At 43.1% G+C, this 15,914-nt stretch overlaps 2 protein-coding genes across 4 annotated transcripts; both read right to left on the reverse strand.

The window, feature by feature from the left end:
• Positions 1 to 80: 80 nt before the first annotated feature.
• LOC122415101 (tripartite motif-containing protein 2-like) lies at positions 81 to 12,325 on the reverse strand. Of its 3 annotated transcripts, XM_043426954.1 has the most exons (12): positions 11,598 to 12,325; positions 10,003 to 10,365; positions 5,131 to 5,293; positions 4,797 to 4,970; positions 4,351 to 4,554; positions 4,022 to 4,270; positions 3,714 to 3,900; positions 3,071 to 3,510; positions 2,729 to 2,911; positions 2,435 to 2,548; positions 2,158 to 2,296; positions 81 to 2,058 (listed from the first exon to the last, which is right to left on the reverse strand). In XM_043426954.1, exons 2-12 carry the CDS (start codon positions 10,020 to 10,022, stop codon positions 1,820 to 1,822), a joined length of 2,112 nt encoding a protein of 703 aa, XP_043282889.1. In that variant the 5' UTR covers positions 10,023 to 10,365; positions 11,598 to 12,325; the 3' UTR covers positions 81 to 1,819. The 3 variants fall into 3 exon arrangements, with proteins under 3 accessions (XP_043282889.1, XP_043282888.1, XP_043282887.1); XM_043426953.1 differs by lacking the exons at positions 10,003 to 10,365; positions 11,598 to 12,325 and adding an exon at positions 5,863 to 7,170 and having other exon boundaries at positions 2,441 to 2,548; XM_043426952.1 differs by lacking the exons at positions 10,003 to 10,365; positions 11,598 to 12,325 and adding an exon at positions 5,863 to 7,170.
• Positions 12,326 to 13,562: 1,237 nt separating this feature from the next.
• Positions 13,563 to 15,495, reverse strand: LOC122415105 (chymotrypsin-2-like). The gene is made up of 5 exons (XM_043426962.1): positions 15,393 to 15,495; positions 15,117 to 15,270; positions 14,648 to 14,897; positions 14,328 to 14,465; positions 13,563 to 13,785 (listed from the first exon to the last, which is right to left on the reverse strand). The coding sequence occupies exons 1-5, from the start codon at positions 15,445 to 15,447 to the stop codon at positions 13,642 to 13,644; spliced, it is 741 nt and encodes a 246-aa protein (XP_043282897.1). The 5' UTR covers positions 15,448 to 15,495; the 3' UTR covers positions 13,563 to 13,641.
• Positions 15,496 to 15,914: the final 419 nt, after the last annotated feature.

Consider the following 15,914-nt stretch of genomic DNA (forward strand, 5'->3'; position numbering starts at 1 on the left):
CTCGGTACAAATGGTACAAAAATAATCTAATAGATAATTAGTCATAATGGATTTTAATTAGAAAAAAAATATTGCTGCGGTTATAGAACGAAGCTCGGTTTTATTTACAGGACAGAGTACTATTTCAATCGCAGTAGATTTAATAATTATACACTGCAAGAATTACGCGTTTTTCGTTCCTCCGACTGCATACTTTTTAAACATGGTTGACAACAGTCCATCGAGTACATTAATGAATAAATCGTGATTGTATGCGTTCGTGACTAGATTATAAAAATACCGTTACGAAAAGACAAAACAACGAGAGAAGAAACTACGAAAATAAAAAAAAAAATAAAAAATCGAATAATCAGTCGAATGAAGTCGAACACGATGCACACGTTCTTCTTGCCCAGTCGACAACAAACGTTCGCTTACATTTTTCGTTTTCATTATTACAATACGTAGGACGTTTTTAGGACTGCGAGAGACGCGGTTAGACCTACGAGGAAAACATACGTCGCTCTTTTGTTTCCTCACGCAACGGAGAGTAAAACGTTACTCTCGTCGGATTGTTTTGCGCGTCCTCAGTTAAATATATTTACAAATATGTCTCTGGCCATTTATCGTACACGTCGTTTTGCTCATTATTCTTCTAAGTTATAGAAAAAGTAACGAAAAAACAAAGTAACCACAAGTCTGAACAAATTGAGACTTGGCGAAAAAATCGTTTTCACGATTTCAAAAGTCCCAACTCCAACGATCTATCGCAGATATTTTTCGGTTAATTCCCTAGTGCTTTTCTGACGTTTTATGTGTACTTATGCAAAGAAAAATTGTTACAATTCCAAAATGAATTGTCGCGCAGTTATTCCGGAAACGAAAATCACCGCAGACAACATGGACGAGATTTCGAAAAACTGCAGTAAAATTACAGTTGAGAGATGTACGCAAAAGTTAAGAACGAAACGATACATACGTAAACGAGTGAACTGAGATTCTTTAAGTAAAACTTCGCCACGTGGAACCAACGAAAACATTTAGAATGACACAGAATTTCACGAAATGATCGTGAAATATTTGAGCTTCCCAGTGACGAATTATTTGATTTTTATTACCTTAAAATTTCATTTTTTAACGGTGAAAACACGCTCATCTCTCCAACGTTAAAAAGACTAGGTCTTTACGTGTAAATTAAAAATACGCAGGCTATCGATGACTGACGAATCGGTTGCCCCATGCGTCGCAATGGAAAATGGGACTAACTTGTCAGTTCACCGATTTTCCGCATTAATATGGCGCCCTCGTGTCAGTTATTAATCGAATGGCGATTAAAATTGAAACTTTTCAATAATTCTATTAAAAAAAAACGTAATGATAGAAAAAAATTGATTGAATTTCGTGACTTTGAACAATCGAATTTGTTAGCTATTTTTTTCATGTTTTTGTTCATTCTGTAGTTTAGTTCGTTTTTTTACTTCCAATCACTTTCCTCCTGTTTCACTCTTGTCATAAGTTTTGCTAATTATTAATACTGAAAAAATATATGTACAAGCCTTTCTTATCTTTCATCGTTTCTGTACAATAATTGTACAGTGAAAATTTCATCGTCTGTGAAACATTCAAAATCGCGAATTGCCCTCGATCTCGATATTTGGAATTCTTTTTCCTTTTTTCCTTTCACTCTTTCTACGATTATTTGTAGTTAAAAAAGGAAAATCTACGTTTACGCTTTTCGTCTTTTTTCGACGAAACGGGCAGTGAACCGTGTTAATTTAATATCATTTTCGCTCCATTTAATCTTCATTAATATAACGCTTTTGTGTTTTCTTTCCTGGATTCACCAATACCTGTATTTTTTAATGCAATCGTTGCCCAAATCGACGACGACCAAATAATTTCCGGGAAGTATCGCGATCCCGGTTGGACGTCGTAATTTCGAACTGTGCGAATCGATCTCCGTCAATAAATTACCACCTCCGAGCTTCAACACTTGAATTATGCTTCGACCCTTGTCGCTCCTCGACGCCACGATTTTTCCTTCCACGTCCACCGCTATTCCTCCGTATTTTCCTTTTTCTGTAAATCCATTAAATCTTTAGTTCAAATCCACCATCTCACTTTGTGAATCGAACGGTTTGACGTTTTAAGGGATTAAGACACGATTTATGAACGTACTTCGACCCTCGCCGTAGATCTCTTCGGAAAAGTCACCCTTTGCCGAGAAAACTTGGATCCGAGAATCCGCGAGTAAAATTTCTCCGGCCGGGCCAACCGTCACTGCGCTTATTAACTTGAACATGCTCCGTTTTCCAACCTGCGATATAATAATGAAAAAAATGATCAAACCTCCGAATTGATTGAATGGGAGTGCATTTATTAGGAGTTTTCCTCCGATTTTCCGGCCTCCAAGTTATTCGTGTGGGGACAAAGAAAAAAAGTTAAAAATACGCACTCTCACCTGGAAGAGAATCTTTCCGTCCGAGTCGAAAACGAAAACGCAACTTTGACCGTTGTCGGCAACGAGAACGTGACCGTAACTTCTGTCCACTGCCACGTCGATCGGTTCCTATTTTTTGTTGTTTCGAATTCCAATTATTTCAGTACGCAATTAAACTTTTGTTATTGTCAAAAACTAAAAATTAAGGTTCGAACAGAGGAAAATGAATCGTGAACCAAAGCTTTCGTTTTTCGCTAGATTTTAGAAAATTTTCTGCTCTGTATTATCGGGAACGAGGAGTAAACGAACCTGAAATGCATTGTGGGAAAATGAGCGTATGGTGTCGCCCAAAGTGTTCATTTCCGTGACAGTTCGCGTTCGCCAATTAACGACGACGAGGCCCTGCTCGGAAACTGCAATTCCCGTGCAACTTCGACCTTCCAAACCCTCGTTCGTAATGTGCTTTTGAAATTCGAGATTTTCGTCGAGAACCTGAAACACGAATGGCCACTTTGTCGTGAAATCTTCTCGGAATTCGATCGATTAAATCGTCGATAATTTTTACTCAATTGTGCTCAATTGGCCTCTAAAATGAAGCAGATTCGGTTCATAATTTTGGATGAAAAGTGTTTGAAAAGACGAAAAGCGTACTTTGATACGTGAATTTCCGGTATCGACGACATAAACGAGAGCATCGTCATCGACAGCGACAGCAACGGGTTGATGAAATTCGTCTTTGCCGCTGCCCCGTCGGCCATAAGTTTTGATGGGTTCGTTGTGTTCGGTAGCGTTAAAAAAGAGTGGATAATCTTTGATGGGTCTTTCGAAAACGGACAGTTTGAGGACGTATCGACTGGCGGAAGGTGGTCGAAACAAAACTTCGTAAGTTCCGTTTTCGAGGTCGCGAACTTCAGTCTCGATGGTAGCAGAATTAGTCTCGTTCGGGTTTATCGGGTCGGCAAGGGCCAGTTCCGCGCCGATCGGATCGCCGCCAGCGTTTCGCGGGTGACCGTGATAATCTACCGTTTCGACGACGACCGTAGCTTGCAGTTTGGCTATTGCAGGGTCTTTCAGACTCGCGCGACACAGACCTGAAAAATTCACCATTTTTATGTGTCTTAAATAAAATTCAACGAAAAATCCCATTAATTTACCACTCCCGTTCGCAAAATCCATAAAATATAAAATCCAATAGTTCCAAAAGAAATGAAGAAAATAAAATTAGAGAATTGGACCGAACGGAAAGAATTGGGCAATCGAATGCGAGAATGAAACCAGGCGAATGCCGCCTCACCTGGCAACGTCGTGCTCGATCTGACACGGCCGAATGAGCCGAGGGCACGCTCCAATTCCGTCATCGAATCGTTGTGACCAAATTCGGCAGTTATGAAGGCATTTTCCCGCGGTTCGCTCAGCGCCACCGCCGCGTCCAGCTGATCGGTCAGGCTCCCTATTCTTTGCGTTATATTTCGTACCTCGACCTTGATCGTGGTGTGAGAAAAGCAAGGAAAAAACACGAGTAAAAATGGAGTCGACGATTGCGTTCGTGGGTGTTCTCGGTTCGATGGAACGTTCCTCCACGTTTCTCATTCCTCGACTCACCTGATACTGCAAACCTTCGCACTCTCGTTGAACTTTGTTCTTCTCGGCCTCGATCAGAGCGTGTTGCTCCTCAAGAACGTGTTTTTTGTCCCTCGCGGCGGCGGTAACCGCCGCCTGCAGTTCGGCCCTCCGTTTTTCGACTTTGCTTATTATTTCAGCAAATTCCGCGTCCACGACGCTCAAGCATCTCTCCATCGCCGTGTCCAAACGCCTCAATTCCGTTGTAACCGATTCTTGAGCTTGCGTCAGCTGTGAAATGTCAATATTTCCAGTTATTTCGATCCGAAAATTCTTCCCACGTGTTCGTCTTCCATTCGTTTTTCTATTACCTTCGAAATGCACTCGTTCGCTTTGTACAACAATATTTCGGACATGCGCTTGATCGCAATGCTGAATGGAATAATCGTGTGCTCGGTGCAGCCAGGCGACGTGCCTGCGTGACTTCCACCGGTGCATACCGTACAAAAAACCGTGTCGCACGTCTCGCAAAACAACAATTCTTGGTTGTTGTGAACCGAACATTTTGGAATCACCTGGTTTGAGAAAAAAAAACATTACCAAACCAAATTAGTCAGTATAAATTCATCGAACGGAACAAAAATTTCGATTTTTTCGAATTTTCTACCCAACCAAAACCCCATTTTCATGAAACTGCAATGAAATTCTTCGCAAATGTTGACAATTGTTCGATTCTTTTATTTTTTTCAATTGTTCGAAAATTTCAACGAATTATCTTCAAAATAAATTGATAAATATTAAAACCTTAATGACTGACCTCGCGACGCTGTCGTGACATCAAATCCAGAAGTTGATTTACGAGAAAACTCGGTGGCAGTGCCGGAACACCGCCGCGTGGTATTGTTATCAATTCCCGGCATATCGGACAGCGAAAAGCACCGGCCTCGCGAGTTTGCGACGCCGCTATCCTCGTTAAACAATGCAGGCACACCTGGTGACGAATAAAAGCAAAAAACGTGTAAGCGAATCGTCCGTAGGCTTCGGAATTCGAATTTTTCAATTTTTTACGTCAAAATTTGACGTTTTAATAACGTCTTTGTATGTTAATTCAATTTTAGTAATTATATTCGAGACGAGGTCTTCGGACTCACTGTATGGGAGCATGGCAAAAGTTTGGGGGTGTGCTCGCTACCGTCGTAAACGCAAAGGCACGTCCCGCACGTGAGGAAACTCTCGTTGAAATCCTCATAATTAATGCTCACTGTCTCGACGAGCATTGAGCTCATACTGACCATCCTCTCCCCGAGCCTCGTCCTGGAAATAAAAAAAAAAATCACGTATTTCGTCGTCACATTAATCGACGGAAGACGAAACGATTGTGCGACTAAATTGTTGTTTTTTCGAATGAGAGTCCCTTTGAATGGACGCGTTTGAGGAATTATAGATTATCTTTGTTCGCAGCGACTTTTTTGTATTTCGGGTTCGAGCTTTCCGTTGTAATTTTACCGTTTCTATCGCACGCGGGAATATTTTAGTTTTTATATGTTTTTTATTATCAGTGTCATTCAACTTTTGTTTTTATCTTTGTAAATGCGCGCTACAATATTCATTGGAATTCTGTTCGTATTTTTAACGGTACGAGATTATTTTATTAATTGCACGAGATTCTCAATTGAAATTCCGTTCAACTCGCTAATTCGTTTTATTATTTTAGTACTAATATTATTCGATCGTGATAGGATTAACGATTCGAATCGGAGACAATGAAAAATTCAATTGCTTCCCGAGACAATAAGTTTTCGTTTTTTTCTTCTCTTTTTACCGATCTTCTCGTTTGTAATTATTTTTTTGGCTCGTGGGAAATAAATTTGAATCAAACTCACTGAATTGCTAGTCGTAATGCCTCCATTATGAAACCGAGCGATCGCCTCTGACCGAAGCTCTAATGTCAAATTTAAAAATCGGCTAAACTTTCTCGTGTAAACACCAGGACGGTCATTGATTTTTTTCACTTGTTTTCCACTGTCACACGCACTCGTTCGAGTTTTATCAGCTGTCTCGAGATTATCCATACGCGATATCGTTACCAACCGATCTTTCGACTCTCACTCTCGATGCTTTTCCCCCTCCCGACCTCCTTTTTTCAAAAAGTGATGTTAGAAGTGTTTGTTTTTCATTTCGGTTCGATCTGAATCATGATTCATCTCACGTAATCGATCGATCTCGTGGAAAAAATTTGGCACGATTGTCAGTTGCGCATTTATTTTCGTTCTTCAGAGCGAAAAGGAATTTGCGCATTTTTTATTTCATTTATTTTGATTTTTTTCAAGTAGAGTCCAATTTTTGGTATTATGCAAACTTGGAGATAAAGTGCGAGAGAATCGTGGAATTTCTTGGGTCACTGTTGCCAGGCTCTCGCTTCAAAAACATCGTGAAAACTCGCGACGAGATTCTCTTCGTCGATAAGCTCTCGAGATGAACCTCCAGGCTCCACATTATTTTTATTTCTATGATATTTTATTTCCAAGAATAATCATTGTCATCGGTATTTTATTTCAATATTATGCGTTCACAATTTTTTAATCGACGAATATATCTCGATGTAGCAATCACGAAATCAAATCTGCCAGGTCTCAACTTTTTCAATTTATCAATTGTCACTTTTGTTTTTCCTCCCAATTATATAATTTATTAATCACGCACAAATTATTCCCCCCTCCGATCTCGTATCCATTTTCTTTGATTTTTTCCTTCTCTTTTTCTATAAATTTATATTTCTCCTTTATTCTGTATGCTTTTCACATGCTCTGGTCGATCGCACACTTACGAACACGAGTTTTCGTGCACCGAAACAGCCACAAAAACCACGCGAACGTTAACGTTTGCTTTTTTCGTTGGCAGTCAGCCGGTGCGATATTTCAGTTCTAACATTTGTTTTTCCATCAATTCTCGCACTTTCGTCGAGCTATTTAATCCATCGAATTATTTTCGTTTTCCTGTTTCGCCTCAATTGCGCTGTTCCAATGTGCTTGCCCAATATTTGTTTATCTGTTTTTTTTTTATTTTTTCTTATTTTACGCGACACCCCCCAAGTGGGGGAAGACAATGGAGCGAAAACGAGAGAGCCCCGAGGAGAGGGGAGCAGCGCGATGCTGCTGGCGACGGTGGCGACGTCCGCACTGCACTGCTGCTGCTCCAGCTTCGAGACTCTCTCGATTCTTTCCCCTCTCCTTTCTTTCGCGCTCTCTCTCTTCGGTTCATTCGCTGAGCACACGTATCCCCCCCACCATTTCAAGCGCTTGTACCTCCGCGTGCGTTTGTATACATGTACCTTTCTAACAATATATTTGTTTGTTTTGCAAAAATATTAAGATTTTTTTCCGACAAATATTTGCACGGTTTTTGTAATTATTGCGGCCGAAGTCAGGGCAAATCAGGATGTTTCTAAGTGAAAAAAATTGGCTGTCGGCTGTACATCGCGCGCGAACGTGTTTTCGTAAATGTTTTTTCTACAAATGTGTGTTGGTAAAATGTTTCGCTCTTCGGGAGCAACGCTCGTAGCGGTAGAACGTAGAAACAAGGAGGCGCTCTCGTCTCACGTTACACAGCTGCGCACGTTTCCCCACTCCCGCTTGCCCTTCACCGCCGCACTCGATTCTCTTTTTACCCCCACTATTCTCTTCTTCTTTCTTTTCTCTTCTTCCGTCCGTTCTCATTCGTTGCTGCTTCTCCTTTCGTTCCATCTCCATCGCTCTCCCGCTCTCTTTGTCCTTCTCCCTCTTCGGTTTGTCTCTTTTTCGTTGTCTCTGTCGACAAGTTCTACGAACTTGGTCGCTCTACGAGTCTCGCCAGACAGTCGTACAGACGCAGAGACGACCGGCATTATCGAATGAATAAGCTCAAGCCTGTGAAAACGTCCCCAAGTTTCTACACCGCGATGACCCCTGCGAGGGATCTCCGCTCTCTTTCTCTTCAATAACCGCGTGTTCATATTGATTTTGGAGAGAGTTTTGTTTGAGTAAGAAATTGAGAGGAAAACAGCCCACCGTCGATCGCTAGCTCGCACTTACGAAAGTCACTTCCAATAGGAGCTGGCACTTGATTTTCCTTTCGAGTCCGAGAAAAGACGGCCCTTTCTTCGAACCCTCTCGGCTTACCGAGAATTCGCTACGTCAACCGACTTTTCTCGCTCCGGCAGCGCTCCTTTTCTGCGAACTTGGAATCTTCTCGGTAAACGAATTTAAGAAGCGTTTTTTTCTCTTTTCCGCAATCGCTCTCGCGTTCCAGCTGCCTCGACGTCATCGGCCGGATTTTCTTCGCAAGCAGCGACAATTAAGTAGAAAAAAATAGTGGAAAATTTGACAGCTGTTCAAATCTTGATAAGGTGCGTTGAAACAACGCGGTGGTTTCTACACGCGAATAGTCGACCTCGCGATGCGTGTCTTCCTCCAATTTCCCGGGGTAAAGCACGCAAGTTCTGGGACGAATGAAAATCATATAAATTTCATCGTGTACGAGGCGTGCACGCGCATCGTACATGTGCGCGTCCTGCAGCGAGGAATATTACACGCGAGGCTCGCTCGTCCACCCGCGAGCACGCTGCCGGGAGGGAGCGAGAGAAAGCGGGAGGCACGAAAAGAGGGAGAGGAGGGAGCGAAGGAAAGACAATTCGCTCGAGGAAAGGTGCAAGAGCGCCGAGAGAGACCTTGCACGAATGCAAACCTCGCGATCCTCCGCTGCCCTTTCGTCCCTCGTGCTTCGTGTCCCACGAGGAAATACCGACCCCTACACTTTGCTTCACGTTTTTTCTGCCCCCTCCCTCTCGCTTATTCTCGAGCTCGTCTTGTCGTCCGCAAGAAAAAACGGTGTTCCCTGCGCCCCGGAGCGTATAGAAAATACGCGTCTTTCCATTTGCTTCATTTTATTTTTTCCTCTCTCTCTCTCTCTCGATCCGACAATACGTGTACACTCGACGAGAAAAAAAGTGTTCGGGCGCGCACAACTTATTTCGGTGAGGGTTTACAAACACTGCGGGCCATTATAGAAACTCGCGTCTCTCCTCTAGCCTCGTGGAAAAGGGAGACACTTTTCTCAAACGCGTATTTCCCAAAATAAATCTACGAGTGTCGCAGCTTTCTCTTCATCCCGCTTCTCTCATTTCGGCGCCCCTATATTTATTTGTCTTACACACACTCGAGACGCGGTTCCGTCAGAATATAATTACACGCGTAAACGATCAGCCAATCACATTAACTTTTATCTACATTTATGAACTCTCCTCGCTTATTTTCGAACAAGCTGCGTGTGCGAAGAAAACATTTGCGCGATTGGCCACCGCGCCGCTGCCGCTGCACGTCACCGCTGCGTCCACGCGTCCGACTCGCGCGTTTAATAGTCTATCAGACTTTGTGAGACGGGGTCACAACCTTTTAATTGGTTCGGGGGTTAGGCCGAGCACATACACATGCCTGTAATAATAAGCACGATAATCCTCACGATAATAATAATAATAGGAGAAAAGAGAACACGCAAAAGTGTCCTTTATCAGGGAGCTTAAGTCTTTTATCGCATTTACAGCTTAACAGCATTTTGTTGAGCACTCGCTCGTACTCCGGGCGCGGATACGTTCACGCGTTTTTCTCTACACGCTGCGATCTGTTTTACTGCGCTCACGGAACACGATCGATATCTCGGGCTAGAGTGATTGGTAGAAAAAATACAACGATCTGCTGCGTACACGTTTTATTTATTCAATATTTTATTTATGCTTATTTATTTAAATGTGATGGAATATTGATGAATTTTTTAGTGGTTTCGGGTCAATTATCGTCGAATGGAGACCACGCGGCGCGAGGCAATCGGTAAGAATTTTTTTCGAGCCTCTTTCGAATATTTTCGTCATTCGATTCCGAGACTTTGACGAATCGGGGAGTTCGGTACGAAGAATTTTGGGGGTTTACATAAACGGGGAAAATTGATGGATCGTGCATAAATATTGATTGATTATTACGAATAATACTTACATAAACGGGCAGCAGCTCATATGTAGGCTTCGCGAACGTTAAACTCAATTATGCTCTTGAATATTTCAACGTCTCTCGCGTACGGATGGACACGCGCCTTACTACGATTTCTTTCGACAGTTCTTTCTCCTTTCTCCTCTCGTCGTCTCGTTCGTTTTAGCTTTTTTTCTGACTGTCGGTTTTTGTTGCGGCGAGCGTGTTCTTTGGTTCGCTTTAAGCGGTTACGGCGATTTGATTCTTTCGAACTTCACGCTCGCTTTGGCTGGTCAAGTGGTTCATTTATGGGAATCCATTTCACAGCGCAGTTTTGCGTTATTCACACGGGTCGTGGGCGCTCCATTTGCTCAATGCGACCTCGTCCCTCTGCACGGAAAAACGAGCGATTCATTTCGCATCTGTCAAATTTGAGAATCGACGCGGTATTTTTGAACGACTCTCGATCGCGACTACGACTTATCTGCTTCTATTTATCTTTCCGTTGCACCCCGGTAAAAACCGTGAACGAGAACGAGCGGAGTAATCGATTCGGGCACGCGGCGAAGATATTAAGTCGACAAAAACACCCCCGCGGATCGCTACCCTAGAATTTCGTCGACACACGAACGAATCTTGGGACGCGCGCGTCTCTCGCCTCGTTGAACATAAAGCTCCGTTTTTTCGCTCGCTTCACTCTATTTGACCATTTTCAGCGCGACTGCGGATTTTTTTTCTCCTTTCCAACGGGCACGATTTTTTTCGTCCTTTTAAGCAACGATTCTCCGATTTTGCGCTCTCGGGCCGAAAATGGCGCGTCACGGGGGCCCTTTTTTCGAATGATTACGCGGTTTCGATGCTTTCGAAGCAACTTTGACGTGACGTGCTTTTTTTTATTACTCTCGAATTTTTTCTCAATAAAGATCGCGCGACCTATTTTTTTTCTTCTCATGTCAAATTATACTTTCATTATTACGATTGTTATCGATACTGTTGTTATCGAATAAAGACGCTGCTATCGATTCTTGGCACGCGTCTTGAATCAACCGCCAGGTGCATCGCTTCCAAGTCCGGCAGGTGTCGGACATCGTGTATGCAGCGATGCACCGCAAAATACACCTTATCACAATGCCACAAAAGAAGTTACGGACTGCCCGCCACTGCGAGGCTTTGCGAGAGTAAAAAAAAGAAAATAACGACGCGGCTTTTATTACTTTTCGCTTCTCTTTCGCCTCTGTTTCCTTTGTTCCCGCGTTTTTTTTCGTCTTCGTCTAATCTCGTGTTTTCGTAACCTGCTTCGAAAATTCTACTTTCACCAAATTTGAATTCATTTACGCGACTTATTTTTTATACTGATCTTTCCAATTAATTTGATCGGCTTAATTGCTGTGGGAACCTCCGTTTTTATCGTCAATTATTCAATGTGCAACTCGACTCGATTATTTGGAAACTTTTCCTTCGGTGACGAAGGAGATTTAGAAATAATTAATCTTGGTCGATTCTTCGAATGGCTCATTCGGAATTTTGATCGATTTTTCAAAAAAAATTTGTACGTTTTGTTTAATGTTTCGATCCTTGATATTTTGACGTTTGTGCGAGGTCGCAAGGGATTTAAAACTTACCTTGGTTGATCCGAGTTCCTGTGCAGGAGAGTGCAGATTTCGTGATTTCTAATATTATTTCCTCAACGTCGTCGTTGCTACGAACAAAAGGATTTGGATACGAAAAAGAGGACAAATAAGAAAAAATGGAGAGGAGATAAGATTGGGGTCACGCGAGAAACACTCGACCGATATTCTCACGACTCTTGAGCGGGGATTTTTCCTCGCTTTTTTCTCTTCCTCTTCTCCTTGTTCTTATAAAATGTCTCATGCAAGTTAGGCCTATCTCGTCATCGCGCGCCGCTCTACGAGTGTCGAGCTCTGGCAGGCTCGCTCTCCTTCTTTTTTGCCTCTTCTTTTCCTTTGATTTTTCTCCCCTAATTTTCCTTCACCTCGTTTCATTCACCTCGCCGCGCTTGTTCAACGACGTCCGTGATTTTCCAGCGTGTCTTTTTCGCCATTCACAACGTATTCCACCACCAAGTTTTCCGCCCGAAATTGTGTTTTCGAATTTCTCTTCCTCCCCTCGATCCCAAAACCTCCGTTTCTTGTGTTTTCGTCAGCACTGTTCACCCCAGAATCACCCCGCGATTACCGATCCCCACAAAAGAGCCGGCCTTCGATCACTCGTGATTTTGGCATGTCGTTCCTTCGTTCACTTATTTTTTCAATCACTTCCATCAGTTGGAAGTCTCAACGAAAGGTTTTGAGTTGGGGCGCGACGAGAGACACTGCCATTGCTACTTGACCGCCAGTCACCAACTGGATGGATTTTGTGCCTCGAACACAAGCGCAGTTGCGCGGGCGCAAAACCACCCTCAACGGTCGCTGAGGCGCCACTTTCGCCCTCGCTCCGCAACCCCTTCCCTGGCCCTTCCCCCACCCCGCCCGCCCTAATTTTCGTTTCTGTGTGCGGCAAAATACACGCTCGAAGGTGAAACAATTTTCTACACTTTTTTTCCTCGTACCGCGTCCACCATTTTTATATAACTGTGTTTCTCTTCGCCCCTGCTGCCTCGATCCACGCCTCGACAGATGACATCGTACCGCCGCGATTTTCTTCTCTGCTTATATTTCCGAATATATTCGTGCAAGCGTTCTCGTGCGTATTGCTCGTGTAAGGCAGGTCGTGGCACCGGAACATCGGAACCGGAACTCGAATCGTCCTAGTCACGCTATTCCCTAATATATTTCAATCCCAAAACGTCCTCGACACCGCCCCCACTTTTTCCCTCGCTCCCCCTCACTAATTACGCTTCCCACCTAACATAACCTCCTTTCAAAAAGAGTTTTGATCTTGAATCGATTCCAACCGGTTACAAAAGGCGTTAAGTTTCCATTGCCGAGTGTCAAATCAGCGGATTTGAGTTCCGGACGCTGGAGAACGAGCAATTTCCTCGAATTTCTATGATTTTTGTCGAAATTCGTTCGCTTCGACGTGGTGTTCTATCTAAGCGGCGGAAAAGTTAAATAACCCCCTAAAATAATGAATGTTCTAAAACTCGTGAAGTTTTCGGCGGAAACGCTGTTGGTTATGTGATTCGTTGTTTCTTTTTTTATCACGAGCTCAATTTTTAAAACAAAAGTAATTTTGCCCCCGATTGCGCGTAAACTCAGAATCGCATTTTTTCACCCCTCGGACCTTGAACCGCGGAGTTGAAAGAACGCTGGATTGCCTCATTATTGTTGCGATGATGTTTTTTCAAAGTCTGCTCCTCTCTGGTAAACCGCACACAGAAGCGCTGTCGCTCCTTCGTGATTATACACTAAAATTAAAATTCCCCGCTCGTTCTCATGAGAAATGTATAATCTCGTACGTTCACAATTGTGTGAATCCCCGAGGACACTGCGAGCGAGTATTTTTCGGTTTTTTATTTTTCTTTCAAATCTTTATTTCCTTTCTTTTATTCTCCAAACGTGACTCGGTTACACTCAAGTTTACATTATTCAGAAAACGAGCCGTCCGACTCGTCGCTCTTCCTCGTCGTTTTCGTCTCAATCCGTTTTTTCTCCATCTCCAAGAAATTCTTCCGTCGCGGGCCTTTCTTCGCCTCGGCTTTTCCCCTCATTCTTTTGTGTGCTCATCGATCCAATCCTTGTAACTGGACACTCGTGTAAACACGTCCGGACGCCCTTTCGCACATGGACGCCCCCAAGACACGACCCCGATTTGCACTTCGTCAGCCACCAGTGGACCGCCCGAATCACCCTGGAAAATCAAATCCCCGATTTATGCCGGTCCCGAATTCCGGGCTCTTCCTGACACGCCAAAAAATTCGCTTCATTTTTCTCCCTTCCAATCGCAAGTAATCAAATGAGAATCGAAAAATAATGAAAAATCGAATTGAACGAAGAAAAATAACTTGTTCGTAAAAGCCTAAAATTGGAGACGAAAAAAAATCAATCAGTGATTTTTTGGAACAAAAATCCACCGAAATCCTAGTAAAAATGACTTGAATTTTGAAAATTCATCGTTCCCTGTCATTTCGTTTTTTCAAGTCAATTTGTTTTCACTGTTTAGATTCGTTCCGATGAATAATATGAATGGAATCAAATGCGTTTTTTCCGCTCCCGTTGACCTGTTTCGTTGTCGTATTGTTGTTTTTCTTTCATACACACACACACAGACGTACACACACCAGATGAAACGAAAGAGAAAAAAAAAACGAAACGCTTCGTATGTAAACAGCGAGAGAGAAGGCGGTACACTCATAAAGCGTTCGTTTACCACACCTCGAGTGGACCACTTACGTGACAAGCCCCTTCACCCTCCTTGTTCAGAGTACATATATTGTTGTCGGTGACACGGAAACTCGTATTCAGGCACTCACGCTGGTCTATCACGTTCAGCTTTATGTACTGTAACTTGTTTGGTATTGTTCCAGGATGCTGCGACCGTAAGAATCAATGTTTTTATTAAGTTTTAAGAGTTTTCTGGGATATGTTTAATGAATTTATTTTATTTCGTGTTTCAACGGTCGATGTATCGCCGTGAAAACGCTCGATCGTCACATCGAAGCAATCGCGTGGGCGTCGTTGAGTCTCGAATCGATGGGAAGATTTAATCTTACCTCGGTTTTTCCCCATCCCGATAAAACTGCTGGGTAATCGGACTTTTTGAAATTCTCTCTCGCCAGGGACACGGGCTTCACTTTGTCGCCGTAAACAATGTCTTTGTCGACTCGAATCAGTCCTATATCGTTTCTAATCAACAAAGAGTTCCACTTCGAGTGAGGTATTATTTTCACCGATTTGTACTCGTCCCCACCCTCGTCCAGTGTGTTTGTTCCTGTAACTACTGTTATTGCAGTGTCGTTGAAACTGAAACGTGAATTTTGGAACTCATAGAACGACTTTTCGGAAGGTTTATCGTTGAAACGCGATGGCGGAAAATCGTGATTTCGAAGGAATGTGACCGCGGAACGTTCCACGAAGTTCATCGATTTCCGTCCATTGGTCGAGTCCACATACAACTATTTTCAATCGTGAGATTCATTCGTTCGTAAAAAATAATCGAATTCAATCCGTTTCTCTGATTACCCTGACAAACAGTGAGCAGCCGTAAGAATCCAGCGCTTTTCGATGACCGAGCCACCGCAAAAGTGACGGTTTTTTATTCGAAGCGACACTTGGTAAGGAAACTGTCCGTCCTCGGCCGCAGCGCCACCGACGATTTTCGTGTGGGCATCTTGTGCTACGAACAGTATATCGAACAACGTCGTTATGCTGAGAAGTCAATCGTGATTATCAACAAAAAAGGAATAATTTCGACTTTCGAATCGTTGCTCAACGTTGCATCCAACATTCGTAGCTTACCGCAAACGAAAACACTCGCGACGACGGTTTGTATTAAGAAAAAAGAAAGTAACATATTATCGCGCGTTCCTTCGAGTTTGAAAAATCAGAGGGAACTCTTTTTCTGGTGCGACGAAAACGCTTCATTTATACACTCTCGAGGGACGGCTTCGAACAGGGCTAGAAAAAACCTTCATGGGGGAGAGCGCGTTAACGAAGAGCCGCCATTTAAATTTGGGTCAGATTGTGCGATCGCAAAAACGGAAGGAACCGACGTAAACTAGAACCATAAAAAACTCCTTGTCATGTATCTCACGTAAACGCTTTGAGCTCGCGTTTCAAAATGATATCGAATGCATAGAGTAAATACGATGTAATCGCGGTATAAAGGAAGTGATTATACAACAACGGCAAATCTGAGTGACACAGGCGATTCGGGTCGTTTGACCCGAATCGCCTAGCGATATCCCGTAAAATGAATTTTGTAATAAACTAAATCGTGAGAAATGAGTCCTGACGAAGAGACAGTGATGAACGTTTGAA

Source organism: Venturia canescens, chromosome 8, assembly GCF_019457755.1.
Source record: "Venturia canescens isolate UGA chromosome 8, ASM1945775v1, whole genome shotgun sequence".
Taxonomy (NCBI): domain Eukaryota; kingdom Metazoa; phylum Arthropoda; class Insecta; order Hymenoptera; family Ichneumonidae; genus Venturia; species Venturia canescens.

Coding starts and splice junctions, on each gene's coding strand:
- LOC122415101 (XM_043426952.1), bottom strand. CDS start 5,888: ATGGAGGCATTACGACTAGCAATTCA. Junction 4,971..5,130: donor TTTTGCCATGCTCCCATACA/GTGAGTCCGAAG, acceptor ATTCGTCACCAG/GTGTGCCTGCATTGTTTAAC. Junction 3,511..3,713: donor ATCGAGCACGACGTTGCCAG/GTGAGGCGGCAT, acceptor TGAATTTTTCAG/GTCTGTGTCGCGCGAGTCTG.
- LOC122415105 (XM_043426962.1), bottom strand. CDS start 15,447: ATGTTACTTTCTTTTTTCTTAATACAAACCGTCGTCGCGAGTGTTTTC. Junction 14,466..14,647: donor CGGGATGGGGAAAAACCGAG/GTAAGATTAAAT, acceptor TTACGGTCGCAG/CATCCTGGAACAATACCAAA. Junction 13,786..14,327: donor AGGGTGAAGGGGCTTGTCAC/GTAAGTGGTCCA, acceptor TTGATTTTCCAG/GGTGATTCGGGCGGTCCACT.